Raw genomic sequence first — 15500 nt, 5'->3', positions numbered from 1 at the left:
GTTTGACAGAAGGAAGATAAATAAATACTGTATTAATAAGAAAAAAAAAATAAATAAATAAATAAAATAAAATAAGTTTCCTTGTCAAAATCATGACTGAAGAAAACATTTTCACAAACATTACCGCTTTGTGTAAGGAAGGTGTACACACACACACACACACACACACACACACACACACACACACATGCTGATCTTTCATATAACCAAGCATATTTGGAAGATAAAGATAGCATAAAATATCTACAATCTCATTGGGCTATAATTTCCACAGTGTTGTACCCTCTACTTGTTAAAGAAAGTAGTGATGAAAACGATAATTACTATCATCACCATTATCATCTTTATTATAAATTATAATCACCTCATCTAGTCTTGTCAACTGTGCTATGGGGGACTTCTGTTATCTCCACTTTTGAGATGGGAATCTTGGAACACACAAAGGCAAGGTCACCTGCCCAAGGTCTCAGTTTGTACGTGAGCATCGGAATTTCAGTGTAAGTATTAACAGTTTGACACTCCAGCCAGTGCTTGAACCCACATGCTCGGCCCCTTCTCATAACACCCAAACTGTAAATCTTATGTAAGTAACTAAAGGGCCTTGAAACGCTCTACTGTTGCCCCATCTCACTCGGAACAAAGGTCAGGTGATACCCACGTCCTGCCAGGCCTGCACGGCCTGCCCCTGGGCACCCTCTTGGGAGCTGCCAACCACTCTGTCCTCCCTCCATGGGATCCGGACATGCTTTTCTGTTGTTCTTCTGTCTGGTGAGATGGCTTTTGCCCTCGCTCATCCTCTGGCACAAAGATTCTTCTGACTTTCATGCCATTTACTCACTCCCTTCCTCCAGAAGCCTACTGCTCAAATGTCACTCCTTCAAAGGGGCATTCCCAGATCACCTTTACCAAAACAAAGCTCGCCTGCCCTCACTCTCACTTGTGTTTCTTTCGCTTGATTTTTGTACAGAACGTATCACCCTCTTAAACTGCACGACATAATCACAGTTATTGGTCCTCCTGTTGAATGTCTGCTCCTTGCTGGGGAGACCTCGCCGCTAACCTCTGCGCCACCAGCGCCCAGCAAAAAGCACAGGCTCTACGGGCTTTTGTGGAATGAACGAATACAATACTGGGTATGTGTCCATTTTTAATACAGAAAGTTTGTGAAATTAAACACACTACGATCAAGGCATAGGGAAGAGCCATCAGCAACGCTTAGCGTTAACGACGGGAGCAGCCATTTTTAAATGATTTCTCGTGTGTGGCCTGTCTATGCAGCTATGTCTGCACACAATTGATAAAAACGGGACAGCAATGATGCAAATCATATGCAGATACCCCTGTGCCTGGGCATCACCAGGAAGGGGCCTGGTTTCACCTCATGTGAGGGCACAGTTTATGTTGTATGAGGGGGTTCACTGTTAGAGGTGCTGACCAGACAAAGGTAGGTAGGATGGGGTGAAGAGGTCTGTGTGTGTGCAAACATTTGGGCGCACGTCCCCAGCCCTTTCCCCTGGAGCTCTGCCAAGTCACAGTGTGACCTCCCAGGCGTGGTCAGGCCCGAAACCCCCCAGAGAGCTTTCCATTGTCCTATAATTGTATCTCAGACTTTGTCTTCAGAAGGCTCTGCCCCTATTTGGGGCCTAGAAATAACCTACCTTGTGCATGGTCAGTCCTATAAACTGATGTAGAGCCCCGTAAGCACCACAAGGGTCAAGCTGGACTAAGTCCCCAGGGCTCGGTCTCAGCGCCTCAGTTCTGGGGGGAGCAGGTGTCACAGGCCTTGTGGGGGCAGCGAGCGAGCGGTGAGAGCCACTCGGTCTGCAGTCTGTTTAATGATGTGCGCACGGATGTTGGGCTGGCTTCTGAAGTTTAAGTCCAGGCCTGTCTGTGTAATATTACATTTACCAAAGAATGCAAATAGAAGGTCTGTTTATGAACTTGAATGAGAGAAGTGTCTCCAAGACACTTGAAGTATATTAATAAAGATAAGTGGGAAAGGCAATATAATATTTTTTTTCTTCTTTCACACTCACAATGACATTAACCAGAGTTTGAATACAGATATAATTTTGGATACAGGTACTGCAGACATAATGAAAGGAGGTAGAGTTTTATAAAAATAAGTATGTTTTTAAGAATAAGAAATAGTGTTATGATTAATGACATATATATGTATAAGGTATGATTATATGAAGAATGTTATAAACTGCTTGTATTAACACTATAACAACTGTGGAATAGCACATAGGGGAAAGTAAAATTTTAGGTTAAAACAAAGAAACTCTCTTTATCTGAGATTTCATATATTGTGTTTTATGGCAGAATGGGAATTTTTAAACAAATATACTAATAAACTTCTTAAAATAGAAGTCTAATGGAGGAAAAGAAATACAAGCAAAGTATCAGTTAAAACTGTGCCAAATTTCGTCAAAAGAGAACTAGTTTCTCCAGCATACAGTATGTAGAATTATGTTTTCTTAAAAAATGGTTAATAATTTAAAAATAAGAGACACATCCAACTTACTGAAGATTTGTCGGGATAAACGCCAGCTCTTAGCAGAGATGCCTTCCAGCTGTCTACATCCTCCTGCGAATCGCATGCCAGCTCAAGGAAGCGATAATCTTTGTATACATTCCTGAAGTTTAAAAAAAATATCATGCTTTTAGTTATAAAACAAATTCAAAATGACTTTATAGTACTGCAGACAATGCTGATACAAATGACAGTCCAAATGGATACTATGTCTCTCGCAGTCACTGGACAGAAACAAAAACAATTCATTGTATTTTAAATAATTAGTAAATTCCTATACGTATGTAATATAATTTTTAAAAACGCTCACATTAAAGAATCCAGACTCACCTGCAGTGCTCAGCAATAAGAACTAAAGGAAATACAAACTCTCTCAATGGATACACTGGGTGCCAGATGACGGGAGTTGTTCTGAGGGGGAACGGGTTTGCCATTGCCTAGTAATTAGATCAATTTTCTGAAACTATTCCACAAATCAAAATGGCTCATAAAACTTGAAAATGCATGGCAATAATCTTGCAAACCTAAAATACCACACTAGATTCAAATCACAAACGCCCAACAATATTGCGAAAAGGGAAGAACATTAACCAGTACTTAGCAGAGTGATATGCCTATAAAGTGTATATTTATAACTGGGAAAATACTATGATTTTACATTTCTTTTCTAATAAATTAATATGTAAGATGTAATACATGCCTAATTTGAAAGATTTGGAAACAAGATAAAAGTATAAAAATGGTGACATGGTGACAATCATCCATTTTTCACTGTTTACAGGTAACCTTATTTCTTTATACTCTGTTCTATGCATTGTTCACACAGTGGAGTTTCTATCTCTCTATCTCTAATCCCTATCTCTATGAATTTTGTGTCCTTTTTCACTTACTATTATATCAGTCATCTACTTATGCCATTACATCTTTATAAACATTAAATTCTAATGACAATATTTACTTATATAAATGTATAGTAATTTACTTAACTTTCTCTTAGCCTTGGACCATTAGGCAATTTTCCTTTTGCCATCATCAATAATGCTTAAATGAATATTTGTATCCATAAGCCTTCATCACATTTACTACTTTTATGTCTGGAGGATAGATTCCTATAAATAGAGTTACAAGATCAAAGTGATGATCACGTTTTAAGACACGGATATACATTCTCAATCGCCTTTGCAGAAATGATGATTCAATTTAGACAGATACTAGCAGTGTACAAGATTAAGAATCTCCTCTTATTATTCTCTTCCAAGGTGCCCTCACTCATGCCTAAGAGCCTCAGTTTATACCTAAATCCAGTGGGCTCCCAGGTAAACCTATCCAGGCCTGCCCTGGGCTCACACTGCCTATCGACTTCTCCACTCAAACACCCCTCGACACAAACGACTGAATTGGTGTTCCCACCTCACGATGCAGCACATAATCCGGACACCTTGGGGAGTACCTTGGACACCTTCCGCTCTCTCATGCGCCTCTTCCATTTTACCACCTAAAACCTAACCTCCTATATATTGGCCACCATCTTACGATCCCCTTTCTCTTGGACTATTACAACACCTCCCTCGATGGCCTCCCAGCATCCCACGGCCCCTTTACATTCGTTCTCCTCACTGAGTCCTCATCATGTTCTGAAAATGTGACTCGAGGTATTTTTTACCCCTGGCACAAAACGCTCTAACAGCTACCTGCTTTTAGGAAAAGACCACGCTCCCTACGTCAGCCTCCAAAGCCCTGCGTGGTCTGCACCGTTTCCTTCCTCTCTCTCTGGTTTCTTTTCACCGTCTGTTCTCTCTTCCTCTCTCTGCGCCAGCCACACTGGCCTTCTGTTATTTCCTTAAAACTCCCCAAGTCTCTGAATATGCTGCCTTCTCTGCCCGCAGGTCTCTGTTTTTCCCCTCACTGCAACAGTTAACTCTTGCTTTTTCTTGGGATCTCAGCTCTGTTCAGACATCACTTCCCTGCCACCCTTACAGGTCAGCGCCTCTTTCACACAGTTTTTCATATTTACCTTTCCTTCACAGTACCAATCATGTTTTCAGAATTATGTGTGAGTGTTTCTGTTTTCTTTTTCCTCTTTCTTTCTTATTCATTATTTATATTGATAATGGCTGTCTTCTCGACTAGCCCATAAGCAACATTAGGACAAAGACTGTATCATTTTTATGCTCATCATTGTATTCCCAGGGGATTCTGGGAAGTTTAATCATGTTTATTTCTTGCCATAACTGTATGCCTCTTTTTTTGTTTTTTCATTTTGACATATGCTTGTTTTCTTTTAATGTTCTGTACCGTTTCACTTGTGTAGGGTGAGAAATGAACTGTCTTTTTGACTTCTATATTTTTTAGCAGTTTTCAGCTCTACAGGTAAATGATTACTTTTGAGTTTTCCAAATCATTCTTTAATTCACGTTTGTATACACGAAATTCAGAAATAAAATAATAATTCCTGACCTATTGAAGAATTTAGAAGCTTTTACTTTCTGCCACTTTATCACAATTGCTAATCTATCTGGAAATACTGACCTAGAATATTATTTCTGAATTATTGTTTTCACATCTCTTTAAGAGTTTCCTTTTTTCTTTTTTTAAACTTTTGTATTCAATTCTGTTACATTTAAGCAATTATTTAGAAAGAAATTTATCTGTTTAACTTGAATAAATATTTATCATCAGGCATTTTCTATGTGTGCTTTTCCATTTGTAAATTCTTACTGGGATTCATTTTTTTGAACTGGCCTCAAAGTAGAGCTGGATATCTGGGTTTCCAGTTGGCTCCATAGCCACTTTTCTCACGTTGATTCAGTGAGGAAGCACAGAAGTTTCTTTTTGTTGTCTTCCTGTTTAGCCCATTTTCCTTAATCAGGGTAAAGCATGCACTGTTCACTCCCAGAATCTCAATCCAGTTCAATGAGTCTTGTAATAAGTTGACAGATATTGCTACCTTTCCAGGTTTTGGGGACTTTCCATCTCTGTCGTGCATGGTTTTTGGATGTAGCAACGGAGGTAAGAGTACGAGAGAAGCTTCTATTGTTTTTACCACCTTAGAAGTCATCTCATTTAATCTCCACAGCAACCTTGCAAAGTTGATAACGGAGCTGTTTTACAGTTGAGGAAAGTAAGATTCAGAGAGAGTTGGTGACTTTCCCATAAGTAATAAACAGCACAACCTGAGTCTACCACAGTCCTTGGCATGCGGCCTCCATAAAACAAATATTTGTTGAATGAATGAGTGAATGAATGAATGAATAAACGAATGAACTATGGAATGAACTTGGGCTGTCCACATTTTTAAAACCACCTTTTATCATTTTTGACTGGATTCTTCACTTCCTACAGAAAACCCAAGATAAAAAAGCTGGAAGAGACAAACCACAACAAGCAGCATGAGTGATGTTAGTTAAAAGCGGGACATATTTATAAGAAATATACTCTCCAAGTAGGAACGCTTATTGTTAGAAAATGTGAAAGGTCATATCTTTGCTACAGGGCAGAAGGGGTAATGGATTACCTTGACGAGAATCAAAATTCACCAGTTTTTAATTATCTGATTACTTCCCCACCACTGCTTTTAGCTTCCACTGAGGTTTCCACTTGAGGTGTTGCCACTGCTCGGTCTGAGCTCCTTTAGGATGTGAAGGTATGGGGAAGGCTAGGCTGGACAAATACCCCGGCAGCTCTCGGCCTGCTGGAGAGCACGCCGAGCAGAAAGGGAGCAGACTTTCCACATTCTCCAAGCAGATCTGAAGAATTTCCACATTCTCCAAACAGATCTGAAGAATTCCGCTTTGGCCCATTCTGACTGACCTTTCTCCAGAGTATTTTCTTTCAGGGGCTCCTCACATGGAAAAATCTTGATCCCCCCGCCCCCCAAGGATAGCCAAATTCTTGAGAGGGGAAAATAATTATCTGGTTGAAACATTAGAAGAGGGTCAAAGGCTTCTGGTGGCTTTGGCTCCTTCCTCTTTACCCATTTCTGAAGCTTCATCTCAGGCTGCGTCTAGACATCCAAGGAGAGTTGGATCCAGGTCCGAAGCACTGAGCTGAGCTGACTTACTGGAAGTCTCATAAATCCCAGGGATGCAGCGTCAGGTTCTCACCACATGCTGTAGCTGTATAGATAACCCACAGCAATTTGTACTGACTGCATTTTTTTTGTTTAGTCTATTTCAGCTGCAATCATGCAGATACGAGCTTCTGAATGATTTCACTAGGAAACCAAGCTGAGCTGCATGTTTTACAGTTTGAAAAAACTAAAAGTCAACATTAAAAATGAGCCCGAGAAATTTTATCCCACGCGTAAAGGGCTCTTAAGTGCTACACGGATGAGAACATGACCCCATGATGAGTCCGTGTTTTGATTACACATAGAACTTTCACTCACCAGTCATAAGAATGCCTTTGGATGTTAGAAATGTGAAGCTTAACTTCCCTACCTATAAAAGGTCTTCAATCAGATATTATGTGCCCCCCAAGTCTTCTCGTCCTCAAGACAACCCTTCTGCCAATTTTCTCAAATGTTTCACATAGGAAGAGTTTTCTAGATAACACAGCGTCCTTCTTGCCCTCCCGTGAATTTGCTCTACTCTAAAAGGATTGTCTGAAAATGTGATGCCAACAACTGATGCAATACTGTCCAGATGTAACACGGAAGTTTGCTGGGGTTTTTGTCTGTTTTCTTGACAGCAAACTTTGATTAATGTAAGTGAGGTAAAATGCAGTAGAATATATTTGAGACTTTGAACACCTGTTGAAATCCAGGTGGTGCCACTTATCATCTTATGTGACATTGGGTAAGTCAGCCTCTCTGAATTTCAGTTTCCTTATCTACAAAATGGGGATAATAACAGTATCTACCTCAGACTTATGTGGGATGAGCATTGCTTGTCACAATGCCCAGGATCAGGTAAATATACAGGTAAAATATAAAATACAAGTAACAAAAGTTACTGCTATGCATTATTCTCACCCTGCCTTTATGTCTTTCACACTTGACCTCCCATAAAGCCAGACTTCTCCTATACTGAGAATTCACTGCCTAAGGGACAACTTTCTTTCACCTGGTTTGATTTGATATTCAATCTTTGATATTTCCTTTTCTTACATAGTGAAGAGCCCCAAAAATGAATCAATCAATAAAAAATTCAAAATGAAAAATATTTTAATTTTTAGGACAATATACGAGCATTGCAAAACACATTTACTGTAAGTGCAGCTGCCGAATCAGCTGAGTCACCGCCCGTCCTGACTTTCTCTGGCTGCCAGTGGCCATGGAGCCAGGGCCACGTCAGCGTTAATCACCATCACGACGAAAGAGCTGAGAGCAGAGTTTTGGTTATAATGGTGGCGTCTTATTTATGATGCAAAAGATCGTAAAGAAGGCAGAGTACAAGGTAAGCGACGGAAATTCTTACAGTAGAGTTATTTGTTATAGAAATAGTCTTCCTCACCCCCAAATGGCAACATAATCTGATGTCACATAGATTAAGAAGGCAATCTCAATAAAAATAGAAAAGTTGGGAGCGATTTGTTAGCAGGAACTGGATCTCCTGGCTTCTTGAAAGAAAGGCCTCCGGCTCTGGCCCCTTTTTCCGCAGACTTCATTATCTCCTCCCCAAAGAGGAGGAGAACGGACTGCTTCGACTGGTGTGGTTTAGAAGAGAACTTGGGCAAGCGCGTGCCTGCAGGACACATGCATTTCTCTCCCCTTCCAAGAGGCTCTGTCTGGTGAGCTGCCCTGTGGTGGAGGCCTGTGGTCGCTCAGCTGTGGCTGTGACTGCTGGGAGCTGAAAGGTTAGCAAGATGCTTGGCCACAGATGCAGACCCACTTGTGCTATGCCTTATCTGTTTGTTTCCTGTGCTAAAAACAGCAACAACAAACTTTAACTGGAGAGGGGAAGGAAAGGGTGTGATTTATTGGTTCCCCCTAAAACTCTAGCAGCGAGGGGTGGCTTTGAAGAGCGGGTAATGGTTTTCATTTCTGATGGGCTACACAGGAAGTGACAGAAGGCCTTTTGCGTGGAAATGCCCAGTAGGCAGTTTGAAGATGTGGGACAGCTGTCTCGGGATAATAAATAATAACCATGCTACATGCGGCTGGGATGCTGGGTGCCATGTGAATTTGTTTATTTTTTTTAATACAGCCTATTAGCTTCGTTAAGTATTTTCCCATAGGAGGACAAGCCAAACAGCCACAGGTCATGTGTCTGCTCGGGCATAACCAAGAGCAGGCACATTAGCCAATATTACAAGATCACTTTAAAAAGCTGTTGTTGCAATCCAAACTTCATTTAGCCCAAAGCTATGAAAGACTTTAGACGGGAATGAAAAAAAAAAAAAAGCAACTGGTGAAGAAAGCAAAGAGAACCACAATTATTCTCAGTCTGTCTCGTTTATTAGGTCAGAAGAGGTTGTGGTAAGGATCTGCTTAAGCTCAGCACTTCTGAAATCTGAGGAATAAATATAGAATGGCCATCGGCCTCCCCGCACCATCTTTTCCCGGAAAAAAATGCTGCCCAGACTGCAACAGACTGGCCTCTGTCCCTTCAGCATTTATTTTTTGAGAATCACCTTATGTAGGATCTTTTATTTGCATTAATGATTAATAATTATTATATAATTATTTAAACTAGATTTTTTTAAACACTAGATTTTAAGAACTAGTTTTTATAACTAGATTTATGAGGAACTATCAACACGGGAGAAGCAACATCTAATCCTAGAAGACATAGGATTGGTCAAGAAGCTCAACACAACGATTATGAAAAAATAAAGAGTTAAGGATTTCTGTTGGCCCCCAAACAGCTAGAGAGAGTTTGATGGGATTTCTTAGAGCCTGGGGTTGGGGTGAGGATATCTGTGTAAGTTGGTGAGTATTGAAATACTGTTGAAGAGAATGGGGTAGAGGAAAATGTTTTAAAAATGAAAGGGAATGGCACAGTCATGGTATCAATGGTTTTATACAATGGCTACCTCCAAATTAGCCTTTCAAATTATTTTTTAAAAATTTGTTGATAATATTAGTTTAAGCCTGTCAAGTTAGGTCAAAGGCAGTTCCTTAAATTCATTTTGGAGAGTTCTGTATGAGTCACACGGAGAAACAGGCCTTCATGTCCCTGTTGTGTCTGAAGCTACAAAAAGACATGCTGGGTCCATCCGGATATCGGGGCTGCTTTGTGAAGAGGGCTGCCTAAGATGGGCTCTGACCCAGCCCCACCCAGGTAACCACACCACCTCCATTCTGGCTCTGCGGCACCTCAGTGGTTCCGCTCAGGGAAACCAGGATTCGGGTGTGCAGCCCACACCCAGATGCATGAAATTGTTTAAGGCCCCAAATCTGTTCTCACACATCATTCTCTTTGCTGCAAAAACCTGGTCTGCAAGGAGCTTGGCTATTCAATCACTTGTTTGGGGAAGCCATTTTAGGTACAACCACATTTTTCAGCATAATGGATATAATTGAATCGTCAAAGAAAACAAATCAGATAGAAAAATATCAGGCACTTCAATGGCAAACTATGTCTTGTGTGAAAGAGTAGTGTTTACACAGAAGGTGGTGATGGTGGTGGTGGTGGAGGGCGTGGCGGCGGGGACAGTTCTACGGCCAGGGGTCCCATGACACGCCCTTTCATCCTTCAGGCCTTTTCATGCATGGTTGCCTCTGTCCCCTGCCTTCTTCACCACCTGGCCAGCGTCTCCACACTCTTACAGCCTTGATTCAAATACTCTCTCCCCTGAGTCTTTCCTGGATAGCATAATTGCACAAGGAATTCTCTCCTCTGTGCTCCCTTAAATATATAGCCTTTGAGTTGAACTATAACTACCTTTTGCTTATGGCATTTATTACTTCAAAAAGTGATAAAAGTATAAACAACGTCAGAGCTGACTTACATAAAACTATGGGTGAGAGGTCCATAATGGACTGATAAAAACAGTAGAGATTTTGAGATACACCTTCAATCTCAAAGTTTCTCTTAAAGAAAACTTCTATGCCAGATGTCTCCATAGAAGTTAACAGAAGGGTGGATAAAGATTACATGCCATGTCATTTTGTATAATGGCTCTTAGGGTATTCGTTTATTGATTTATTTGTTTAATAAACATTTGTTGAGAAGCTACAGACCAGGTATTGTGCCAGGCCCCGAGGGAACCACGGTGATTAAGACAAGGGCCTTATTCTCACGAAGCTTATATCCTGGCCCTATGCACAAAAGCTGACAGTGAATGGAATGCTAAGACACTAACAATCAATTATTTAGACTTCACTGTCCAGGTACCAAGTAAATCCCAACATCCCAATGACATTTCCCTCTCCCGCCCCTAAACAACAAAACAAAAACAGACATCTGTTTTATTCCGGTAAGTTGCATCATGTAAACAATTACTTAAAAGGAGGAAAATAATTCATAACCCAGATAAAGGAAATCTTTGCAAAGCTCCTAGTGGTTTTAAAAAAGTCGCTGTTTAAAACATACACTACAAAGGCGTTTTCGACCAGACAGCTGTTTCAAAGAATAATGATTTCATGTTTTAAGACTAATTTTAAAATTGAGATGTCTTTGCCTTCCAGGAAAACTCAGCAGCTGTGGGGATTATTTCACTTCTCTTTCTTTCACATTTTACTGGATTTAATTTTAAGGGGGGAAAAAGATATAAAAGAGAAAATTGCATGCAACACAGAACAAAACCTATTGCAAAACAAGCAATTGCACATTCTTAACCACAAAAAAATACACAAAGGCAACCCCAAATCTCTTTTTAGCCGAGGAAGGAGACGACACAGCCCTTTCCTAGTGAAATTTACCTCTTTCCTTGCTACACTTAGACAACGACACCCCTAAGTCTCAGTAAGATCAAGGTAAACTTGGTTTTCAATAGGAATAGAAAGAAAGAACCATAATGGCTTCCGGAAGTAGCAATGGAGAATCAGTCACAAACCAAGAGTATAAGTAACTGCTGCCTTGTCCTCATCATTGGTCAAGTCCTGCCAAGCACTGTGCCCAGTTCTGGGATCCAATTAAGTGATGAGTCCCATGCTGAGGGAGCTGGGGAGAGCCTCCAAGGAGAGTGAAGAGGAGACAGACGAGGTGCAGAGGCCAGGGGAAGAGGCTTCCAAGATGAAACGAGCAGGCAAAGCACTGTTGGCAGTAATATGAAGCTCTTTGTGTTTTAGGCCGTTGCCATGGAGGGAGAAACTGAGAGGAAACTGACGATGTGGCACAGAGATAGGAGCAAGAGTCTTCAGGGAATTCCAATGAGCCTCCGATAACCAGGTCTCCCTGACGGGCTAGCAAGGCACTAAGGTGGCTGGTGTCTGGGAAGGAAGAGGCTCTGGAGTGAACAGGTGCAGACTGAGGTCAGGCTGCTGGACCACTGTGGGCATAACGACACGTCTGACCCAGAGGCCGAGGCCTGAGACAGCCCCATAAGCTGCCCAGGTGCCTGGGCTGGAGGGCTCTCTATTTTTCTTCTCCCCATATGCGGGACACAAGTGGGTTTCCACTGGGGCTATAGTTATCAGAGGAGAAGGATGAAGTGTATCTACAAGTAAGGGATCTAAGACTATCGCCAAGTAAGGTTAAGCCTAGCATCCCAGTGGTCCAAAGGATGCTTCGTGATCAAGTCAGTGAGTTTGAAATATGCGTTGTAGGTGAACAGCTATAGCCTACCCCAAATATCCTTATCCTTACCTGCTATCAAAACTTTTGCCAACTAGCTATGTTTCTGGCAGGTTCATTCTTGTGAGTCTTCAGAGCTTTAGATTTCTAAAAGAATCAGCGTGATGTCATGGAAAGAGCATAGACTTTGGAATCAGAGAAATTCACACTCTCGAAAAGTTAACTATGTGTGAGTTAGTTTCGTGACTTTGGGCTAAATGACTCAAGTTCTTAGAGTTTCGAGTTCCTGGTTGAAAACTGAGGATAGTAGTGTCTAAGAACGGTGTTTAAGGATTTGAAATAATGTAGACAAAGCCATTGGCTGGTACCTGGTAGTAATTAGTATTAAAATGCAAATGCTCATGGAAAAAGTTATTAGCCTACAAGGCAACTTCCAAATGACGTAACCACTGAGAAAGGAGGTCTAGGGAAGGAGGTGGACAGAATGAGCATCAAGGATGAACAACGGCTAAGGTCAACCACAGACTCCAGCTCCCCTATATTTCTGCCCTGAGCTTGGTAAAAACACTGGATCTACAGTCACGGAAGCAAGTGTAACAGATTTCCATCTTGCTCAAATATATTTTAGATCTGGTCTCGCCTAGCGGTGAAACATGACATCTCTTGGTCCCTTTTCTTTCCCAACGTTACATCACTCTAAAATTTCAGAGCCAAGAAATGGGATGATCAAAACGTATACCAGATTTTTCAGACCATCACTGAGGAACAAAATGAATATAATACTACCAAACAAAGACGTTACCACTCAAGAACAGCACTATAAATTATGGAGTTGGGTCTGCAGAACAGCTCGGTTCATTAAAAAAAACGACTAAGAGCAAGCCTGTTAATGTATTTTAAGAATGCATAATAATTACTAATCATAAGGACGTAGCTCTTTTTTTTTTTTTTTTAAAGATTTTTATTGGGGAATTGGGGGGATGGGAACAGTGCTGGGGAATTGGGGAAAGGGGAACAGACAAGTTGCTGTCATTTTGTTCTTCAATCTAGTTGTGGAGGACGTTGCTTCACTGGCCCAAGTTGGCACCATCATTGCGCTCTTCTCTGGCGAGGCAGATCAGTCGCCGGCTTCTGGACGGCCGCTCACTGCGGCTGCTGGCCGCTCACGCTGGCTGCTGGCCGCTCACGCTGACTGCTGGCCACACACGGTAGCCCATGGCAATGCACTGCCACAGGGACTGCAGCCTACGCCGTCGCCGGCGACTCATGGCAGCCCAGCTCCAGGTTGAGCTGTTGTTCAGCATCTTAGCTGTGGAGGGCAGTGTCACTGGCCCTCATATGTGGGATCCGAACCGGGGCCCTCTGGCATCCCAAGCGAGTTCTTAACCATCGCGCCACTCGGCTGGCCCCAAGGACGTAGCTCTTTACAAAGTACTTTACATCAACACTTTGGGCTCTAAGCCACGTTGCGGGGACAAAGAGCAGGCCCAGGAAGTGTGTCACCTCCTGGCCCAGCCCGAAGTGCGTGAATCGTGCTCACAGTGAGGAAACAGGCCGTTGGCTCACAGGTTACCTAATCTCTACTGGGGTACCATTTTCCTGGGGACTCTACTCTTGAGATTGCTACTGTGATGACTAATTTGTGGACCATGGAGAAAAAGAAACCAAGCTCAAGTAGATGGTTTATGTGGAACTCTGGCATTTCACCATCTCTTGGAACATTCTCACGACCTCCCAGGCTCCTCTCTGTGCGTCTCACCTCGCCTCCTTTCAGTCCACAGCGTGGCTCATGAGAAATATATTCCTCTCCATACTACTGCCCAGCCCCCTTCTAAAAATCTGGAGGGGCTCCTTGTTTCCCAGCTTCAAAACCTTTTCAGACCAGATTTTCTTGTAATTCAATTCTCTAACACATTCTCTCTCCCCACCATCATACACACAAAATATCCTATCATATTCAGTTTTTATAACTTACAGTTATAAATAAGTTGTCTTCTTTCAAAGCAAAACTTGCTATTCCCCAAACACAATTTCCTGTCTTTATATCCTCACAGAATATGCAGTTACCATTAATTACATGGTGACTAAAGCTTAAGTCTAAGAGGAAAAAAAGTCAGCAAGCAGCAAGCTCAAGGAAATTAATAAGTAATATAAAAATTCACTCACTCGCCCACTTGCTATTGAGTAACTACTATCTATCTGCTAGGCATTGTTCTGGGCACTAGGGATATAACAATGAACAAATGAGGTTAAATTATTACCTTCACAGAACATACACTCACATGGGGAAGACAGGAAACAAACAAAAATGAACAAAAATATCCAAAAGTAATGAGTGTTATGAACAAAACAGAGCAGGAGAAGGGGACAGAATGATGGACGTGACTCTTCAGAGAGGGTAGTCAGAAAATGAGGTGGTGACATTGGAAAAGAGAGACGAGTGGAATGCAGAGTGGGGCGTGACTCGTGAGGGTTTCTGGAACCAGAACATTCCCAGATAACGCAAAAGTCCTGGGCCGAGGACAAGCTCAACACAGCCGGGAAATGGTGAGGCGGCCAGTGTCAGTGGAACAGGGTGAACAAGGGAAGAAGTCAGAAATGAGGTCCTTTTCAGAACTGGAAGCCAGAGCAGGGACGGCCTCATCGGCCACGATAACTTTGGGTCTTTTTCCTGAGTGTGATGAGGGGACACCGAAGGAATTGAAGCAGAGGTGTGAGATAGGATCCGACTTGCTTCGTTGGAAATCTCTCTCTGGTTGCTGTATGAAAACACGCTAACTGTAGTGTGACGAGTACAGCAGGCCAGCCGAGGAGGAGGCTGCTGCCGAAACCAGGCCAGAGATGCCGAGGCTGAGGGGGCAGACACGGTAAGAAGAAGTTGAATTCGAAATAGGAAGAGTGTCATATGTTTCTGAGGAGCCGGCTGTGGGAAGTGAGGGCACCCTTGGGGATTAAGGGTGACTCCCCAGTTTCTGGACGAGCAGCTCGGAGACTGGAGGAGGAGCCAGTTCTAAAGTGGGGTGGGCAGGCAGGACACTGGATTCAAAGCTGAAGCCCAGGAGAGAGACTAGAGTTGGGTGTGGACATTTCGGCTCCTCACTATATAGATGGGGCAAGGGACCGATCTTCAAATTCTCACATGGTGATGATCGTGGCTGATCTGATGACAGGAATGCAAACGGACCGAGGGCATGAGTTTGCACAAGGTGTTGTGCTTATTGGGGGATCCTTAGTGGAAACGCCCACACACTATGCTGTGCCAGTGCACAGACATAAAAGACCCTGCACTGGGCATCACGCTAGTCTACTGTCCCGAGAGGCTCAATTACATGTTTTCCAAGCTT

At 42.3% G+C, this 15500-nt stretch overlaps 1 protein-coding gene across 7 annotated transcripts in view; it reads right to left on the bottom strand.

The window, feature by feature from the left end:
- Positions 1 to 15500, bottom strand: part of DNM3 (dynamin 3) — a 425435-nt gene that overhangs the window by 88163 nt on the left and 321772 nt on the right. For all 7 annotated transcript variants that reach the window (XM_019647999.1, XM_019648023.1, XM_019648033.1 and 4 more), the window contains one exon: positions 2528 to 2639. In XM_019647999.1, coding sequence (XP_019503544.1) covers positions 2528 to 2639 — 112 coding nt within the window. The remainder of the gene's footprint in view (positions 1 to 2527; positions 2640 to 15500) is intronic.

The sequence above is a fragment of the Hipposideros armiger genome, unplaced genomic scaffold, assembly GCF_001890085.2.
Source record: "Hipposideros armiger isolate ML-2016 unplaced genomic scaffold, ASM189008v1 scaffold_6, whole genome shotgun sequence".
NCBI classification, from domain to species: domain Eukaryota; kingdom Metazoa; phylum Chordata; class Mammalia; order Chiroptera; family Hipposideridae; genus Hipposideros; species Hipposideros armiger.
Note: the sequence above shows the minus strand (reverse complement) of the source record. Positions and strands in the feature narration are given on the sequence as shown.